This window comes from Thamnophis sirtalis, unplaced genomic scaffold, assembly GCF_051295495.1.
Source record: "Thamnophis sirtalis isolate CommonGarterSnake01/CBP01778 unplaced genomic scaffold, rThaSir2_p1.2 scaffold_3, whole genome shotgun sequence".
Lineage (NCBI taxonomy): Eukaryota > Metazoa > Chordata > Lepidosauria > Squamata > Natricidae > Thamnophis > Thamnophis sirtalis.
In genome coordinates this window covers 95521495-95542860 of record NW_028261383.1, presented here as the reverse complement: position 1 = coordinate 95542860, position 21366 = coordinate 95521495, and the positions used below count along the sequence as shown (strand labels likewise).

The 21366-nt window shown below is 38.0% G+C and overlaps 1 protein-coding gene across 2 annotated transcripts in view; it reads right to left on the bottom strand.

Annotated features, from left to right (window-relative positions):
- Nucleotides 1–21366, bottom strand: part of FSTL4 (follistatin like 4) — a 467659-nt gene that overhangs the window by 191130 nt on the left and 255163 nt on the right. For both annotated transcript variants that reach the window (XM_087709547.1, XM_087709548.1), the window contains exon 6: nucleotides 6414–6534. In XM_087709547.1, coding sequence (XP_087565673.1) covers nucleotides 6414–6534 — 121 coding nt within the window. The remainder of the gene's footprint in view (nucleotides 1–6413; nucleotides 6535–21366) is intronic.

Here is a 21366-nt window from a genome sequence, read left to right as displayed (position 1 = left end):
GGGTCCTCATTTTACTCACCTTGGAAGGATGGAAGGCTGAGCCAGTGAGAATCAAATATGGCTTGGATCCATGTCACCTAAGGGACTATCTGCCAAATACAGTCAGACTGCTATATGGTATTAGACTGGGAATTATTGCTTTGAGTCCCTTCCCCAGGAGATTTTACAGGGACATAAGCTCAGGATAAGGCTTTTTTTGTCATACCTCCATTATTCTGAAATAGTCTAAGTCAGTGATGGGCAACCTTTTTGGCGTGGTGTGTCAAAAATCGGCAAAAAATCGAGCATAACTCGCGTTGTGTGTCACTTCGACAAAAACATAATTTTGCGCAATTTATAGTTTAAACTACAAAAATGTATAATTGCAATATATAATTGTATTTAATAAACCAAAAACAAATTATTTAACATACCTGCTTAGTAACTTCTTTGTTCATCAGTCGATTTCGTATGTTGCCCTTGATATTATTGAACTTGTTTGGGGTGCCGTGAACCAGGGCTGTGGAGTCGGCTGCTTCCAGCTCCACGTCCTCATCAACATGCCGCTCCAGCCCGCCCCTGCTATGAATATTCCTAGTGACGCGAGGGCTGCTAATGGCGCTCACAGTTCCCGTTGGCACTCCACTGTTCCCTGCTGTGGTGCGGTCGTAACCGACAGTCCCAGTACAGGAGTAGACTCTCTGTGCCGGCCTGACTGGAGAGAGGCGCGCACTGTTCTAATCACTGTTCCCACGCTCCTCTCCTGCGGGTCCTCCCTCACTGCGCTGATGACGTGTGTGCGCACGGCACGCACGCCTTACCAGCAGCCCCTGCGCTCAGAAAGGGGCGGCGGCGATACAGTAAGTGAGTGTGGGCGGGGGAGATCACACGTCCTGCCCCTCCCGTTCCTCCAGCACAGATTCTTTCATCCTCGGCGGCCGTGCAGGAGCCGAGAATGAATCGCATGAAATCCTGTGCATGTCACCCCAAATGGCTACGCGTGTCAGCACTGACACGCGTGTCATAGGTTCGCCATCACTGGTCTAAGTCCTGAAGTCCAGATGTCTTCTATACTTTTAGACATTGGAAATGTGATAAAAATGTGGCTATTCTATTTGGCTTTGGTTTGGAAATTCCATTAAATATTGCACTATTTATTTAATTTAATCACCTCAAGTATTATTTATTAGCAATAGCACTTAAGACTTATATACCCCTTCATAGTGCTTTACAGGCCTCTCTAAGCGGTTTACAGAGTCAGCATATTTTCCCCAATAATCTGGGTCCTCATTTTACCCACTTCAGAAGGATGGAAGGATGGGTCAACCTTGAGCCAGGGAGACTCGAACTAATAATTGCAGTCAGCCGGTAGTCAGCAGAAGTAGCCTGCAGTACTGCATTCTAATTGCTGTGCCACCATGGTTCATGATAGGGTACTGCAGTTCATTTCATGTTTAACTTATAATGTTAAGACTTCAGCTCTATATAACTTTTTGAGCTTTTGCTCAGATTTCATTGCCTATTTCTAGGCAAACTGAAAATTTTTCAATTTAACTCACTCTACATTATCCTCCTCTTTGAGAACTATTGATATAAATATACTCTTATTAAGTATATCTCAGGTGAGCTTAATTCAATTTATGGGAGAGGCTGAATGCAACATAATGTTTTGTTTTATTTCAATCTTAGAATAAAATAGGGTCATTTAAACTTTTCGCTTATTTTTTTCTCTCGTCATAACAAAAAAAAGCTTCAGTATTCTAAACAAATCTCAACACGTTTTGAGTTTCTAGACCTAGGAAACAGAATTTCAAAACAGCTGTTATGCCTTTGTTTGTTTTTTTTCAATCCAGTATCATAAGCATAGATAGTACTGCTATCTAACATCAAAATTGCATAAAACTGGCTGAGGGCATGAATTTTAAAATATTTTTGAAAACAATAAAATAAATCCCTATAGAAAACAATTGCAAGACAATTATCTTGTATCGACCTGAAAAATCTGTTTTGTTTAGAATATGATATTAAAAATGTTCTACCTCCAAACAGAAAGAATTGAAAGAATCTCAATTTCTTTAAATAAATCCTCTTAATCATTAATTCGATTACAGGACAAGGGCAATGTCCTATGCAAAGCTTTGCCTAAAAGCAGGTAAAGAAAAAGGTGCTTTACAATTCTGTCAGCTTTAATTGAGTTATCATAAATTACCTAGAGTAGCTGAGAGAAGAGGTAATCTATTTCAAAGAATCATAAATGAGGCAGAGATCTGTTCAGAGCACAACAAAATTCTTACTGAGATAATAATGAATATGGACTGGAAACAGTTTCAGGGCAGCGAAAAGGGATCTGAGAAGCAAACTTTGTGTCTAATGCTAGAGAAAGCCACAGAAGCCACATCAATATTAAACCACAGATCCATTCACAGGACAAAGAACTGGATCAACTTGGAAAGTGAAAACACAGGAACACAAATCAGGAAGTAAAAGAGATATCCAAGGATAGGAGAATATATGGAGGATGTTTTTATAGTGTCAATGCTTCTGGGATTGCTTAATTAGGAAATTTGATGCCATCTTCTCTACTGAAGTTGCTCGGATCTCCATTGAGATTCTCCCAAGACCAGAATTTAACTCTTTACTGTCAGAATCAGCAGCCATTTGTTCTGGGTTTGACATCACTCCCAGCAGACTGACAACTGTTCATTCCCATCCTAAGGCTGAGAATTCACTAGTTTCCCTCCTTGAGGATAGAATGAGAGGAATCCATAACAGGGAGCAGATATTTTTTTTCTAACATTCCTTTTTAATCGAGACATCTTTTATATATGCTTTTTATGTCTTTTTTTAAAAAAAGAAATCCAGCTCCTTGACCAATTTTGTATAGGCACGGATTGTTTTGCTTTGCTGCTTGCCTGCCATGTACAAGCCCAGCAAAAACAGTTTTGTTCTTTCCCCTGATCATTTTTTTTTCACATAGGGATGGCTGCTGGCTGTAAACAAAATAATAAGGGGAAAGCGAGGGTGGGAGGCACTGCTGCTGTTTCCTAAGTGCACACACACACTGCAAGAATATGGAAAAGGGTACACAAACCAACAAAACCAAAATGCATCATCTTTACAAAACCACTGCAGTTATTAGCAAGCCTTCTATGTGAAATAAAGTAGAATGTAGGGACATGTTTGCAATATCTGCTAAGTAAAGCACGGCACAACACAACACAGCACAATAGCAACAGGAGAGCCAGTTTGGTGTAGCCTGGTTAAGGCACAAAGCTAGTTTTACATGAATTTTATTCCTGCCTGAGGCACAAAGCTAGCTGGGTGACCTTAGGCCAGTCAATCCCTCTGAGTCCTAGGAAGAAGAAGCCTATACAAAATCTTGCCAAGAAAACTGCCTGAGATACGTTCAGGCCATTGGTGGGTTTCAAATTTTTAGGTTTTTCGAGTTTTTAGAACCTCTTCTGTAGGTGTAGCCTGCTTTGTGGGAGTGGCTTGCCAGGCATGTGACCAGGAGGGAGTGGCTTGCTGGCCATGTGACTGGGTGGGCATGGCTTGTAAAATGTGGTGAAACTCACTTAACAACATTCTTGCTTAGCAACCAAAATGCTGCCTCAGAAACTCTGGCATTTGAAGCATGCAAGTCTTAAATCTGTCAAGTTACAAGACCCTGGCACCCCTAACCCTTTAGAAAAAAAACCCAGGGGTGTTCAAACTTGACAGCTTTAAGACTTGTGGACTTCAACTCCCAGAATTCCTCCTCTCGCTCTTCATCTTGATGGTGAGCAAACGGGTGGGGGGAGGGAGCTGGAACCGGTTCTAAATGGCACTGTAGATTTGTGGAGCCTATTCTATAGAAGAGGTTAGAACTGGCAGGAACCCACCCTGGTTCAGGCAGTTGCCAGGAGTCAAGACTATCCTGAAGCACACATGCATACATGCATGCATACATACATACATATATACTCATATGAATTTTAACTTTCTAGCAGCATTAAAAAGAAATCCAACAACTTGCAAGAAAAGCTGGCAATCATGCTGCTACAAGCAGCTTTCTTTTGTCTGGCTGTACTTTTTGCTCCAACTGGCCCACCAACCCATCATCCTAACCAGTCTAGAACAATAGCAGCAGGGATGTGACAAGTGTTGCCATGGTAGCACCTAGGTTAGTTTGGGATGGAAAAAGAGCTGCTCTCTTGCAAGCCGTAAAACTACAGCCCAACTAGAGTCTTCAGAGTAGCCAGAAGATTTTACACAGACTTTTTTTTATTCACTCTGTGGGTTTTTCTTGCAACCTGAAATAAAACTTTCAAAATATGTTTTTTGATTCATACTATCACTATAAAATTGTTTCCAATTCAAAATGTTTTCTTACATCACCTTATCACAAAACCTTCTTTTTGTGTGTGATAGCTTTTATTCTAGAAACTTGGCAGTGTATTACTTCCACTAATAAAAACATGTAAAAACATGAAACAAATCCAGTATGATAATTAAACATGACAGTTTTCCAGATCCTTAAACAATTCCTCTAAATGGCTTTATAAAAACAAGACGCTTCCCTTCTCTTTTTGTTCAAAGCACTGAAGAAAAAAGATTAAAATCTACTTCAAGTTGTCTTTTCCATGTTGATGTGGTAAATCTGGAACAGGAAGGTAGTCATGATATAAAATACAGCTAGCTACATAACTCCCAGAGTAAAAATAGAACTTTCATTTTCAAATTTCAAACATCAAAGGGAGACTAAATCAATGTATGTCTTCATAACTCCTAAAAGCAGAAACATCTCAAACAAATTAATATTGTCTCCCTGAGATATACATTCTTAACATCAGAATCCTACAGAAAATACTTCTGGGTACAGTTGACTATGTCCTCTAGGGACCTAACTTCTACAAAGCAATATCTGAACTAGTGATAAATAACTGTGCCTGACTGAACTCATCTTGTTTTATTTCTCTGCTTCCTTAAGAACTATCAGAAATGTTGTGATATTTCTGGAACTTTGCCAAGAAGAGTCAAAGGGAGGAAGTACCTCTAAATCTTCCATGCTCCATTTTTCTTCTAAAGCAAACTTACACAATAATGCCAGGGATCCGGAATAGAGGCAGGGTGACAACAATAGACTCTTGCTAGATGTTATCTGTGAAGTCTAAATGCACTTTCCACTGTAATTATGAGATCTAGATTAAGTGAACCAGGAGGCCATAGAAGCTATAATTCAAAAATATCAGAGTTCAAGACTGAAATTAATTGAGTGCAGATCACAGTAGCTAGGAAAGGGACAAGTCTATTATGAAATACACTTGGATTTTATGAGAGTTGAAGTTGATGGGCACCCTGGAGAATGATTCAATCATCATCATTGCAGCATTAAATATCAAATTAAAATGATCTTTTGACATAAAAATAATATGGCTTTTTATTGGATAAAAAATTGTTAAAGAATCATGTTTTGAAGCTCTTGAAATACTGTTACCTATTAACAATATAGACGTGTAAAGAATTATATTGACACAATTCTCTGATTGATATTAAAAGAAAACCCATAAACCTCCCTGGCAAACTCTTATAATTCTTAGTGCTAAAACAAACCAAGTGTCACAAAGATTCTTTATATTAGTAAACAAAGAGGAACTGAACATTAACTTCAGCAAACTGTTTCTTCCCTGTCTACAACAAGAAATGACTTTCTACATAATATTGCCAATACTGCAAATCACAGTGAACAACAATAATCAAAGCTATTGCTAAAGCAATTTTCCAGGGACATCTGTTTCCATAAATTATTATTAACAATAGATCTGCTGACAAAAGAGAAGCCCTATATTTTTTTACTGCTTACATTGAAATCATTCCTATAACTCTAAGTTTAAATAACTATTCATAAAAAAGCCAAATTGTATTTGCAATGGCATTAAAACATCATAATTCTTTAAGAAGAATGTATACCTCACCAAATATGCTACTAAAAACAAATAAGATTAGAACAAGAATCAGAGCTAAGTAAAATTATAGAAGAAATTATGAAGAAATTACTAAGTAAAATTATAGAAGAACAGTGCACACTTGTTTTGTCTTAATAAAAAGTGATGCTCAGATTTCCTCTCTTCTGCATGATCTCTTAACATCCCACTGCCCCTAAAGCAAAGGCAGGAAGTGAACAGACAGCTCCTTGAACTGATTGTATTAATCTCCCTCCACTAATCAAATATTCCCCCCTCCCTCTCTCTCAGATCTTCACTGCTGGGAGTCATTTGCTACTGAAAATGATGGCCCACAAAACATGCATTAACCATTGCCTAGGAAGATCTGGGAAAGTTCAAGGAAGACAAATATTACTGGCTGCCTGCAAGCAAAGAATACCATTTTCCATCCTTCCTTCATTCTGCAACAGCGAAAGAGAAAGATACACACAGAGATAAGTTATTACTTACGGAATGCAGTATACAGTTCCTGAAGAGTTAGGTAACCATCATGGTTGTAATCATCAAAACGAAGAAGATCTTCTGGAGTACAATTCAAGAAGTCATCCTCCAGATCTTCCTTTTTTTTCAACTATCAATAAAAAAATAGCAATAGAATTATTCACATTTGACTATCACTTTAATTCTATGACTGACAGGGGGGAAGGAAGGAAGGAAGGAAGGAAGGAAGGAAGGAAGGAAGGAAGGAAGGAAGGAAGGAAGGAAGGAAGGAGGGAGGGAGGGAGGGAAGGAAAACTCTAAATGGAAAATGCATTAAAAATTAAATATCAGAATTCAAAATAGGCCATTAAGAGATGAGCCAAAAAGTTATATAAGCTTGCTGGTCATGTGATTCTTTAGTATCTCATGATTTACTGAGCAGAAGAGAAAGATGGAAAATAGAGGGATAGTTACTTTGGGTCCTTTCTTGGGTTTTCTTCCTGCTTATCTTCTGATCTTAGATCACTTCTTTATGTCTTTCCTACCAGCTGCAAACATCCAGTCCAGACATTCTTGAACACTTTCGCCAGTGATATGAAGTTAGCTAAGTGTAGATAGCTTTCCCTGTTCCCCATAATGTATTTTTGCAATTGATGGCAAATAATGAAGTTTGGCAACTGAGACCCAGAATCGGAACTTATGCAGAGCTACACAGTTAATACAGCAAAGTCTGATTGCATACTTGATGACCATGACCTTCTGTACATGGGGCATGCATGTATGAAAGAGGCAGTATTTGTGATTATGTGATTTTTGCCAATAATATTTTGATGAAAGATTTGTATCTTGTGGATTCATTTGTGACAGCCCGGCATTAACATTACAGAGAAGAAACCCACATCAGACTTTTTAAGGGCTTAATTATCAGAGTGGGCTTTCTTTACACTGCACACGGTCAACGTACTTGATATTGTTGCTTTAATGGTATCTGCCAATATCCCTTACCATTACCATCTATACAGTCATAGAATATTCATCCATGTTCATGCTTTGCCCTTTTCTCACAGCTATGAGTCCATTTCCCTCCCTCCTGCTCTCTCTCCATCTCTCATCAATAATTTGCAATTCAAATTTGATTGTCTGATATTCATTAGCCTGGTGTTTCCTAGATAATTTGGAACAACAAACCAGGAATGCCAAGGGCCCAAATCTGAAGAATGGCAAGTTGGAGAAGACTACTGTAGAATGATGAGAAAGAAAAGACCTGGAGTTAGTCCTCAAAATATAAGGAGGTTGAATTCTCAACAGCAGAAATCAAAAGTTCTGGCTCATAATTCACTAGTGTCACTTTACTTTCCTCAGTTCCAAATAATGGCTTATATGGGGGGGGGGAAATGTAAAATTTTGTAGCTTAGTAGTCAAGACAATGATTGTCTCACTCTCCAATGCAAGAGAATCTGAATGAAAGAACAGCTTAGCAAAATATAAACATATCTCCAAATGCACCCACTAACTATAATGATGGGCATTTTGCCAATAAAATAATGAAGATCAATTCTTCTATTAGTATAGTTATGACATGTAATAGTTGGTCATAATGTAAGAATACATTTACACTTTGCTTTATAATTCAATCACACAGTACAAGGTCATTTTAGAGTATTCTAAGCCAGACAAATATTATCACATATATGTTCAACCAATTAGTGTTCAGTCAAGAGTTAAAGGCATATTGGCTGTTAGTTTGCCCTGCTTTGATCTATCACAACGATTCAGCCAAGGAGCTGATTTTGCTAAACAACCCATTTTTTTTTTTTTTTTAACAGAACTTTTTTATTTTTTCTTTAAAAAAAAAAACACAAATATGTCATCATTTGTCAATCATTAAAACATTGAAGTACAATTTTTTTTTTGTGTACCCCTCCCTCCCTCCACCCCCCCACCCCCCCTCCTCCTTCCCCCCCCCCCGACTTCCCAGAACCCGTACACAGTATAGAATTTTAACTAACACAGTCTAAAATCTATTGAGAAAAAAGAAATAAAGAAATTAATGACATTCTAGATTGACCTTAGCTTCTTCTTACTGAACTAACTTTAAACAATTTAAATCATTTCTGATCTTAAGCATAGGCTAACTGGAATTTCTTAGTCCCGTATTTATTTTGTATATAATCAATCCATTTTTTCCAGTCTCGTTTATATCTCTCATTTGAATGATCTTTGAGATATGCCGATATTTTAGCCATTTCAGCTAAGTTTGTTACTTTCAATGTCCATTCTTGAATTGTAGGCAAGTCTTCCTTCTTCCAATATTGCGCCACCAACAGTCTTGCTGCAGTTATCAGGTGCAGAGTCAAATTGGTCTCTACCACTGTAAAGTCAGTACATATACCTAGTAAAAATAACTGAGGACTAAACTTTATCCTTCTTTTAAAAACATTTTGCATGACCCACCATATTTTTATCCAAAATGCTTTAACCTTTTGGCAGGTCCACCATATATGATAATATGTAGCATCGAGAGAACCACATCTCCAACATTTAGGCTGTACATTCGGATACATAGAAGCCAACTTTTTAGGATCTAAATGCCATCTATAGAACATCTTGTAAAAATTTTCTCTCAGATTTTGAGCTTGTGTAAATTTCACATTTCTTACCCAGATTCTTTCCCATGTATCCAACATTATTGGTTCCTCAATATTTTGAGCCCATTTTATCATACAATCTTTAACTAATTCTGTTTCCGAATCCATCTGTATCAATACATTATATATCCTCTTTATATGCATTAAGCTTTGATCTCTTATTTGTTTAAACAAATTATCCTCAACTTGAATAAAACCAATTTTTTGATCTATTTTCCACCTAGCCTGTAATTGCCCATACTGGAACCATGTTTGAACTACCTTCTCCTCTTTTAATACCTCTAAAGATTTTAATTGTAATACCCCCCTTTCCGAGGTAAGAAGCTGTCTGTAGGTAATTCTGTCCTGTTTTTGTGCTGTATTCATATTTTCAATTGCGTGTCTAGGAATTGCCCACATGGGTATCTTGTCATTTAATTTATATTGATATTTCTTCCAGACCCGCAATAAAGCATTTCTTAAAATATGACTTTTAAAGTTCTTATCCAATTTTTTGTTGAGTAACAGGTAAGCATGCCAACCAAATACCAGATCGTGTCCCTCAATGTTCAATATTCTATCATTGGTTAAGTGAATCCAGTCACTAATTACAGATAATACCACTGCATCATAATATATTTTTAAATTAGGTAGTTTCAGTCCTCCTCTCTCACGTACATCTTGCATTATTTTCATCTTTACCCTCGGCTTCTTTCCTGCCCACACAAATTTGTTGATACCCTTCTGCCATTCTAAAAGGTTCGCATCTTTTTTAAGTAAAGGTAACATTTGGAAGAGAAATAAAAATTTTGGTAAAATGTTCATTTTCACTGCCGCTATCCTACCCAGCAAAGATAAGTGCAATTTCTCCCATTTTTTCATCTCTGTCTGTATGCTATGCCAAAGTGGTTCATAATTATGCTTATATAATTTCCCATTTGAAGTTAAAATGTTAACTCCAAGATATTTAACTTTTTTAACTACCTCACATCCTAGCATCACTCCTAATTCTTCCTTTTGTTTAATATTCATATTTATGGCTAATATTTTGGTTTTTCCTAAGTTTATTTTAAAGCCCGACACTTGACCATATTGATTAATCATATTCATTAAAACCATACTAGATTCCTGCGGTTGTTCCAATATTATGACCAAATCATCCGCAAAAGCGCGGACTCTATATTCTTGCTGCCTAATCTTGATCCCTTTTAAACCATCCAAGCCCCGTATTTTATTCAACAATACTTCCAAAGTTATAATAAACAATAATGGGGACAAAGGACAGCCCTGTCTTGTACCTTTTCCAATTTGAAAAGAGTCTGTTAGACTTCCATTGACTATAATTTGTGCTGTTTGCTGTTGGTATATTGCTTTAATTGACTGTAGAAAGTTATCTCCTATCTGCATTTTTTGCAGTATCTTCAACAGAAATTGCCAGTTAACTCGATCAAAGGCCTTCTCAGCATCCAAAAATATAAACGCAGCAGGGATCTGGTTGTTCTTTCCCAAATATTCTAATGCATTAATAATTAATCTAACATTACTTTTCATCTGTCTCCCTTGTATAAAACCTGTTTGGTCCGTGTGTATCAATTGTTGAATGACCAACATTAACCTATTTGCTAATATTTTAGTAAAAATTTTATAATCTACATTCAGTAATGAAATAGGTCTATAATTTTTGGGTTGAGTAGTATCTTGTTCTTCTTTGGGTATCAAAGATATAAACGCTGTCTTCCAAGATGGAGGGACTTTACCTTCCGTTTGAATCATATTAAATAATTCTCTAAGAGGTTCTACCATTTCTAACTGTAAGTTTTTATAGTAAACCGCTGTCAAGCCATCTGTACCTGGTGCTTTCCCTAACTTTAATTGCTTAATTACCTGCAGGATTTCCCCCGAGGTTATTGGTTGATTCAATTTTTGCCTGTGTTCTTCTCTAACTGAAGGTATTTTCTCTTTGTCTAAATATTTGTCTATGTCTAAACCATTAATTTTATCCCCTTTATACAGTTCTGTAAAAAATTCCCAGAAAGCCTTTTGAATCTCTTCCTGTTGAAACACCTCCTTCCCTCTGTAAAACAGTTTAGATATATTTCGAGTTTTCCTTTTTTTCCTAATCTGATAAGCTAACCATCTGCCAGGTTTGTTTGCATTACAAAAAGTATTGTGTTTTGCATATAATAGATTAGTAGCCACCTGGTCAGAGATCAACATGTCAAATTGAGATTTTAATATGTTAATAGCTTCCTTAACCTTTGTATCGTCTGGGTTCATTGTTAACTCCAGCTCTTTTCTCTTAATTTCCTCTTCCAGTTCTGTTCGTTTTAACCCTTGCTTATTTCTATGTGTTTTATTTATATTCATCAAAACTCCTCTCATATACGCTTTGCTTGCGTCCCATACAAATTCCATAGATGTACCCTTATTCATATTCAAAACAAAATATTCAGATAATAATTTTTTACAATCATTAATATACTTTTCATATCTAAATAAGTTTTCATTCAATCTCCAAGACCTTCTTGCCTGCACTACCCTTCCCAACTCCATCCAAACTGGATTATGGTCAGAAAGGACCCTAACTGCAATCTTTGTTTTCTTGACCCTAGAAAGCAAATCGTTAGTGGTTAGGATAAAATCAATCCTTGAAAGGGATTGATGCCTGTCCGAGAAGAAAGTGAAGTCATATTCCTCTGCATTTCTTTCTCGCCAAATATCTCTCAATTCAAAATCATCCATAATGTCAAAGAAAGATTTGGGTAACTTTGCTCGCATCTTGGTATTTAGGCGGGAAATCTTCTTATCTCTCTTAGTGTCTATCACTCCATTCCAGTCACCCAATAGTATACAGGAACTATAGTCCCACTGTACTAATTTAGCATGAAGATTTCTATAGAATCTATCTTGCTGTTGATTGGGAGCATAAATTCCCAAAAGTAAAGTCTTTTTCCCTTCTAAGGTTAAGTCTAAAGCAATATATCTTCCGAAGGGATCTGCTTCTATTAATTCAGCTTTCATATCTTTTCTTAAGTATACAACTATACCATTCTTCTTTTCCATAGCAGAAGCTGCAAAATGTTGACCAAGTTTTGAGTTGATCAAATATTTTTGATCAGTTGACTTGATATGAGTTTCTTGCAAACAAATTACATCGTTCTTAAACTGTTTGAGATAATGAAATATTTTCTTCCTCTTCTGTGGAGAGTTCAGTCCATTGACATTCCATGTTAAAATCTTAGTTGTCATTTTTGGTTGGTTGAAGCATTTTTAGAGCTTCCTGCACGGCCTGTTTAACCTTAGGTCTAGCTCCTCCCATTGCTTCCAGATTTGTTGTTGTAGATCCTTGATCGATGGCCGATGATTGTTGATGCTGTTGCTTTTTAGCTTGTTTCTCCATACGTCTAGTAGTCATGCGGCTAGGTCTTGGTTCCATAGCACCTTGCACTTCTAGAGAAGAAAGATGCTCCATCTTGTCTGATGGTTGTGTAGTTTGCTGTCTATCCTGTCTTTCTTGTGGTCTTTCTCTGGGTCCAGATGGTGCAGGGTGTCCGGCCTTCAATATATTATAATAAAAATCTCGGGCTTTCCATACAGAGTTGAGGCGGTACCTTTGCTTATCAAATGTAAATATGATGCCAAATGGTGCATCCCATCTATACTGTATCTGACGATTTCTGAGTTCTTCAACCAAAAAAGCGTAGTCTCTCCTGGCTCTTAACATTGGAGGTGGTATCTCTTTCAAAACAACCAGGTCTTGACCGCCAATTTGAAGCTTAGTGTTATAAGATGCTTGCAGTACCATATTTCTAAACTCTCTTGTAGTAAAATATATAACGATGTCTCGAGGAAGCTGCTTCTGCTTTGCCAGCCAGGAGTTGACGCGGTAAGCTTTGTCAATTTGCCAGCCTTGATTGGTCCCTGGTCTTCCCATCAGGCGGTCAAAAGCTTCCGATAGGATCTGTTTCAGGTTCTCCTGTTTCTCCTCACGCAGCCCCCTTACTCTTAATGCGAACTCCATTTGTCGGTACTGTATCATAATAATTTCTTTTTCAGCATTTTCCACTTTTTGTTCCACCACCTCTGTTTTCAATGTCAAGTTAGCATTGGCATCATTAAGAACCTCTAAAGTATCTTCCACTCCAGAAATATGTTCTGTTAATACAGTTACAAGACTCAGCATGTCGTCTCTAATTTTATCAACCTTAGCCTCAAATTTCTCATACAACTCCTGTTTAAGTCCTTTTATTTCACTTTTAATTTCATTTTTAATTTCTTCTTTCATTTCTTTTATTTCCTCTTTCCTCTCCTCTCTATTATCTCTAAATTTATCTTCCATTTTAATTGTCTGTGCATTAAGAGCCTCGCTTAGATTACTCAGAAAAAATTCTTTCGTTAACACATCCCCAGCAGGGGGCGTAGGAAGCGGAGGCTGCAGCTTTGTGCCAGGCACTGAGGATGTGCCCCTGGAAGTAGAGGGTGACGACTTCAAGTTAATATTTGGTTTTGAGGCCATTTCAAAATTTATCTGCCTGCAGTTAATAAAACTCTATTGCCTAAATAAGCAGCTTTAAAAAAAGAGGCTTTTATTTTGAAGTTTAAGGCTTGGCAAAACTTTCAGTGAGTAAACATTGTAACAAGACCATTCAGCAGATTCATCACCATTTAACTTCCAAATAAGCAAGGTTAGTAAAGGAGTAAAATTCTTCTATTGTGAAACCAAAACAAATGATAAGCAATCTCTCTTGTTTTGAATTCTTTTGAGGATTTGCTTTGTCTAGCAAAAAGTGTTCGTTATTACCGGAGAAACCAGGCTGCTCGGCGCCATTTTAGAAGCCTCTGAGTAAATAATTTTTCGGAGGAGAAAAAGAAAAGAAGCTAAAATGTTGATAAGCAATTAATGTCCACAGTGAACGGATCCAGCTCGTGATAAGAATAAATTAAACAAAACTTTGATCAGAGTGGGAGAGACCTACTTTGTCCTGCACAAGGCAGTTTGAAGTTCCCAGCACGGACGGCCGTTCTGCCTTGGGCTAGCCCCCCTTTCCTTGCAAGCACAAAAGCTGCAAAAATCGAAGAGCATTTGCCAGCAAAACAGTTTCTTCTTTCCTTCTTGCCTGAAGGATAAGAAAACCTGATAAGACGTCAGATGGAAGATCCTCTAAACAGGTACGTAGCCAGGAATTCGGAGGCAGCTGATTTTTTGCTGCTTCCACCAGTAGGCTCCTCCCAGGAAGGCGCTAAACAACCCATTAAAAACATCTCAATATATGCCATGCTACTATAATAATTAAGATGGGCAGCTTGTCTTTCCAAGGCTAGTTAGATAGCATTGAAAAGAGTGTTTTCAGACCATAAAGCAGCTGATATCTAGCTATTTATCTACCTATTAGAGCCAATTATCATTTTACATGTCTTATGGAGTATCCATATTTTTTTATTATTATCTGAGCTTTTGTTTTATTCTGATATTGCAGTACTCATTGTGACCAATAACATTCATCATGATCCTAGAATGCAGGATTAACTTTGATGAGAATATTTTCATGAGATAGTCTGTAAGTGTTGACTTGCAGATTTAAAATGTTTATGTGACTTCTAAGCGGTCACAAGACCAGCCTGAACGCCCAAGAAAAGAAATCCCTTGTTTTCAAAGATCTCAGCATTATTGTAAACATGCTGGCCATTTTTACTGCTAAAAATAAAATAAGACACTTATCATCTTCTTAAAGTTTGTAACAATAATTTTCATGGCTCAGTCTGACAATCATCAGAATGTATGATTAAAGTTTGGAAGTATATTCACTGGATTGGGAAATTAAATAGAAAAGTTAAACAGAACAGACCTAATCAGAGTTTAATTCCTAATGATGACATGCCATCCGTTCCAAAGACAGCAGACAGAAATATATTTCTTCTGAGAGGCATCATAACAGTTAGCTGCTATTTCTTGCAAAAATATAACGGCAATCATGAAATCTCATTTTTACTGTCTTCCAACACAGTTTTTTTCCTCTCCCAATATTGATGCTAGAAATACACAGAATTATCTCTTGTCCACCATTCTCAGCTCAAAGATTTAACATAAAACTGCAAACATTTGTGTACAAGTTGCAAAGCCAAAATGCCAAATCCAGTCTAATCATCTGGCTGATTGTGTGATGAGCCATAATAATAAAGCTCTCTATGGTCATCTCTATAATAAAACTTATTCTCAGTTATATATTTCTGACTTTAGCAGGGGTGGATGGGCGGAGCCTTCCGCAGCCGCCACTACTGGTTCGCCCGAAACAGAGAGAACCGGCTGAATACCACCTCTGGTACAGACATCCTGCACAGCATAATGTGGAATTTTTTCCCAACCCTTCAATAGCAACTTAGTTCTGAAAGAAAATGATCAGACTGGAGGAAGCAGTAGGACTTCTACAGCAGCTGGAAAGATTACAACCCATTGTCCAACTACCTCAGTGGTGGGTTTCAAATTTTTTAATAATCTATTCTGTGGGTGTGGCCTATTTTGTGGGCGTGGCTTGGCAGTCATGTGACTGGGCAGGTATGGCCAACTTGACATCATTCACGCACACTCAGTCACATGACCATCACCTCCCAAGCCATGTGGCAAAAAAAATGGGACTCCTATGAAGGGGGGGGGGAAGAGAGGGGAAAACATCCCAAAAATAGACAACTGGAGAATTAAGGGCCGAAATTAGGGAGATCGGAGAAGGCAGGACAGAGAGGAATCCAGTAGAAAGCTATCACACTCTGGGAAAAGAACTTTGGGAGATCGGAGGAGACAAGACAGAGGGGAACCCAGTAGAAAGCTATCACACTCTGGGGAAAGAACTTTGGGAGAACGGAGGAGGCACGACAGAGGGGAATCCAGTAGAAAGCTATCACACGCTGGGAAAAGAACTTTGGGAGAACGGAGGAGGCAAGACAGAGGGAAATCCAGTAGAAAGCTACCACACGCTGGGGAAAGAACTTTGGGAGAACGGAGGAGGCAAGACAGAGGGAAATCCAGTAGAAAGCTATCACATGCTGGGGAAAGAACTTTGGGAGATCGGAGGAGGCAAGACAGAGGGGAATCCAGTAGAAACCTACCACACACTGGGGAAAGAACTTTGGGAGAATGGAGGACGTAAGACAGAGAGGAATCCAGTAGAAAGCTACCACACTCTGGTGAAAGAACTTTGGGAGGAGGCATGACAGAGAGGAATCCAGGAGAAAACTTCTGAGCTTGCAACTGCTGTCTTGTGGATTGTGCCGTTGGACCTCTCCATGCTTCTCTGTTCACCATCCCCACTCCCAGGTATGGGACTTGACACCGAATTGGGCTAGGATAGTGTAGACGGGTGGGGGGAGCGAGCGATGGAGCGGCTTATGGACAGGCGGGGGTGATCGAGGAGCAACAGGGTCAGGGCAGGCATTCCAGAAGTTACTTCCGGATCCACTGGTAGAACCTCCTCTCACCGGATTGGTAAATTTCACCAACCGGTTCTCCCGATCCGGTGTGAACCAGCAGAAACCCACCACTGAACTGCCTTCCACTAAGGGTGAATTTTGGAAAAATATTCTAAAATTCCCCTATCTCAGTTTTAATCATTTTAAGTAATAATTTTTATTAGAAGCCAACACAAAAAGACCAGTAAATGAAGGAGAAAAAAAAACGAAAAATGAAAGAAATAAAGAGAAAGCAAAAAGTGCAAGAACATAAAAGGAAGCAAAAAACTAATTGCTTCTGATATTCTGTAGAGCACTTAAAAGTACTCAGTGTTAACCATTTTGAACTCTTATCTTTCCATACCAAATTTGGACCCAATCTGTTCTGTTTTCTGAGACTTTTTCCTGCTGATGCACAGATGGATAGACAAACCAAATCCTAATTCTCTCTACAGTGCATCGTTTCAACATTTTGTAAAGAATAAAACAATAACATATTAGAGAAAACTAACTAAAGATAAAAGCACTAATTGCCACAAACCAGGGCTTAATACTGAAATTATTACATTTACATGATTCTAAAATATATTAAAATGTTGTTAAAATAACATTAACTTGGTATTATGAGGGGTGATGAACCTACTGCCTCACATGACAGACAAAGTCATTAATGTAAATGCCAGACAATCCTTTTCAGGAGAGCATTCCATAATTAGAAAGTCAGATCTGAGGAGAACTTTGTCAAAGTCAACCTCTGGCTGTTAGAGAAAGTCTTCGGAGCTTCTGGTGATCATCTTGGGCCTCACAGAACAAAATATCATGGCTGTTGAAAATGGCTCAGAAGAAAGCTTTGAAGAAAGTCCAGGTTTGGTTTGCTTGTCTGTATGTTTGTTTGCTTGTGGGATTTATCCCCACTTTGGTCCTTAATAACCTTGGCATTTCTCTGGTATTCATTCTAGTAACCTGACTTTCTTCAGGCTTCCACATGAACCTGAAAAAAAAAGATGCCATTGCTTTAAACCTGCGACTCTTAAGGCAGTGGCATATTTTATATGGGCTCATATATACAGTATACAACACTCTTGTAATGAGTAGGGGAGAGACACAAGCAAGAGATACTTGCTTGGGCTCTAAAATTCCTTTTCCAGAATTTATACAGTCCTGGTAAATGTGCTAATACACATTAGATAACCAAGTGACATATTATTAATTAGTTATGATTATAAGACGAATTTACTGATCTCCTTTTTTAATAGTACACATTTGTTTTCAATAGATCTGCTTGAATATTTATAAACAGAACAAATGTTACCACGATGCTCTTAAAACTCCCTTATTCTAATGGCAATGAACACTGTAGTGCAACTTCTAGAATTTTTATTGCTCAGAAAGAACAAATATGATCACATTTCCTCAAGTATGTAGATATAATCATGACTTGGCTGTGGCAGCCTGAGATTGGGATGATCTACAAGTCTTTGCTTTACTTTCCACTGTGATTGTACTCTTGAATGCCTGCCCCGGGCTTTATTCTTTTTCATACATAATAATGCTATAAATAATACTAGTAATGAAATTTTGATATAAAACGATATCAGCTGCTGCTGCTGCTGCTACTTCTACTAATAGTAGCAATAGCAATTAGCCAGTGACGTGCAGTCAGTGACGTGCACTCATCTAGTCTGACTTTAGGCGTTTAATGATCACTCGAGCAGAGTTAAGCAAGGGTTAAAAGCTGAAAAATTCCTGAAGTAGATGAGGCACGTTGTTCTCCTGCCTCCTCCTGTAGAGGGCGCTTTTTAGAGGCTTTTAAAACAGTTAAGCAGAGTCATCCACGGTGACTCTGGCAGCAACTAGCTCAGCCTGACTTCAGCTCTTGCCTTTTTCCTTTTACATTTTTTTCATTTCATGATGGCAGGCAAGAGCAGAGTTGAAATCCTCTCTGAAACAGCTGGAAAAGGTATATGTGGGTCGGAGGGAGGGGGAGGAATTCAAACTTCATCCTCCTGGTGCGGGACTTTGGGCAAAGGCTGGAGGGAAGTGCTCTCCCTCCCCAAGTGTAGTTTGATTGCAGGCACAGCCTGCAGCCACGTTGTCTTTTCAAACCTGTAATCAGTGAAGCTGGGTTGGATCCTTCCAGGGCTGGGAGAAAGTGTGTGTGCTCTAGTATGGCTCTTTGACTGGCTTTCTGCCTCCGCCTGTGGTCTGCCTAACTCCCTCCAATCCAACTTTGTGTGTGTGTGTGTGTGTGTGTGTGTTTGTGTTTGTGTGTGTGTGTGTTTGAGAGGGTGGGAGGGAGGGATAGAGGGATAGAGGGTGGAAGAAGGGGAAGGGAGAACAAAAAGAAAAAGAAAGAAGGAAACTTATTTCGCAAAGGAGAAAAACAAATGCTGTCGCTTTAAATCGGAACTGAGCATGCCTGGCTGTGGAATTCTGGGACTTGAAGTCCACAAGTCTAAAAAAATTTGTGTCAGTGCCTCACCAGCCATAAACCTCACCGCACATCACTGCAATTAGCATTTAGTACTTAGATTTATATACCACTTCACAATGCTTTACAAGACTTCTCTAAGCGGTTTACAAGTCAGCATATTGCCCCCTAACAATCTGGGTAATCATTTTACTGACCTTGTAAGGATGGAAGGTTGAGTCAACCTTGAGCTTGGTGAGATTCAAACTGCCAAATTGCAGGCAGCCAGCATTCAGCAGAAGTAGCCTCCAGTACTGCATTCTAACCAGTGCACCATCACTGCTCATACTACTACTACTACTACTACTACTACTACTACTACTACTACTATTACTACTATCATCACCACCACCACCACCACCACCACTACTATACTACTATACTACTACTACTACTACTACTACTACTGATACCTTTGTGACCTAGAATGAGTAATTAATAAAAATGTGTTGCCAGGGGTGGGTTCCGGCTTCTGTTACTGCCAATTCGCTCAGAGACGTGCTTCGGGTGCATATGCGCATGCACAGAAGCAAAAAACAAGATAGAACCAGTTTTGGGCACATGCCTGGCCGAGTTACTACCTACTCGGCCAAACGGGGCTGAACCAGTAAGAACCCACCTCTCTGTGTTGCTTTAGACACTGCTATAACCAATTTATTGTTTGATACTCTTCTGCTTTTCTCTGCCAAAACTGTGCACATACTTTAAGGCCTTCATTATGATAGGCCCTCCTTTCATTTCTTTTGAACTGAAGGAAACCATCTCCCTCAGCTGGGATATAGATTTGTTTATTCAAAACATGAGTACATTATTTATTTCTATTTATTTGTATTGCATATGTCAACATTGTTTCAACTTGTCAGCATATTTCTGAACTGCCCATCTCCCTCAAAGAGGGATTCTGGGTGGTATACATTACAGTATCAAAATATAAAACAATATATACAAATTAAAATGTTAAAGGTAAAATTTTAGAATTAAAAATTATAAAATTATAAAAAAAAAGTTCAGGGAAACAAGAAAATTGGACCTCCTTGTTCTGTCAAACAGGATTGCAAAATAATTCAATCCTCCCCCAATGAATTTATAATCTTTTTCACTGTCCCCACCTATTGTTCAACTCTAAATTTACTATTTTTTAAAAAGCTTTTCTGCTCCAGATTAGGGAGGAATGAAATGGAATGATTTTTTTCAGCTCATACATATTATCTTTGGAGTTGTAGTAGCAAAGTGAGAAGTTGCATGATTGAAGAGCCACAGACCATTGGAGGGAGGAGCATGGGAAGGAAGTGGGTGGATCTGAATTATGAACAGAAAAGGACTTTATTTTGTAATTAATGATTATAATTCAACAAAGTTTGAACTTCAAATCAAGGAATGCTAAGTGAAACTTCAAATTCTGCATACATTCTGATGGTCTAATGCCTTTTAACATATATGCTTTCCCATATGTTAATTAATTAAAAAAGAAAGCAATGATTATAATAAGTAATGGCATAAGAAGGAAAATTAGGAGCAAACAGGATTATCTGCTATGTGACACACAAGTACTAGTGAAGGTTTGTTTCTGATGTCATCTCATTATAGTATATAAATACATGATTCAGATAACTGGTCTGGCCAATCCATGATGCTCTTTCTGACTGTCACCAGATATTGCTCAGAGTTCTAGAGGTACAGCACAATCATGATCATTATAAAAACAATATTTCTGGAAACACTGCTTTCTTTTTTATAGCTAATTAACACTTTTCCAACTATAAAATGATATTGCACATATAGATGATAAATAATACTGTTGTAAAGTTTATATATTAAATTTCAGGATGAAATTCTGATATTAGCTGGTGTTCTAGTTTTAATATATTTTCATGCAAAGAGACACACACAAAGACATACATACACACACACACACGCACAGACACACACACACACATCTCAAGAAGGAAGATGTGTTTGAAAAAACAAATCCAGTACCAATTGTTGCTGAAGAGAAAAAAAAATGTCACATTCTACTTCATATTTTACAGTATACATGTAGTCCTCGAGTTATCACTATGTGTTTAATGATGGCTCAAAATTAGGACAGTCTTGGAAAAAGTGACTTAAGATCTGTACTTTCACTAACAACTGTCACACACCTTTATGGTCACATAAACACAATATGGATGTTTGGCAACTGGCTCACATTTACAACTGGTTGCAACATACTGCAGTCACACAATTGCGACCTTTTTGCCGAGTTCTGGCAAAAAATGGTAAAACCCACCCATTGGGGGAAGCTGGATTTGCCTGAAGACAAGGTGATTCATTTAACAATTGCAGTGATTTGCTTAATGTCACTGTAAAATCTGGTCTGATTTGACTCATGATCATAATGACTTACATTGTGTTATGGTTATGGTTGTAAATTGAGGACTACCCGTAACTATGAATATCAAATTTT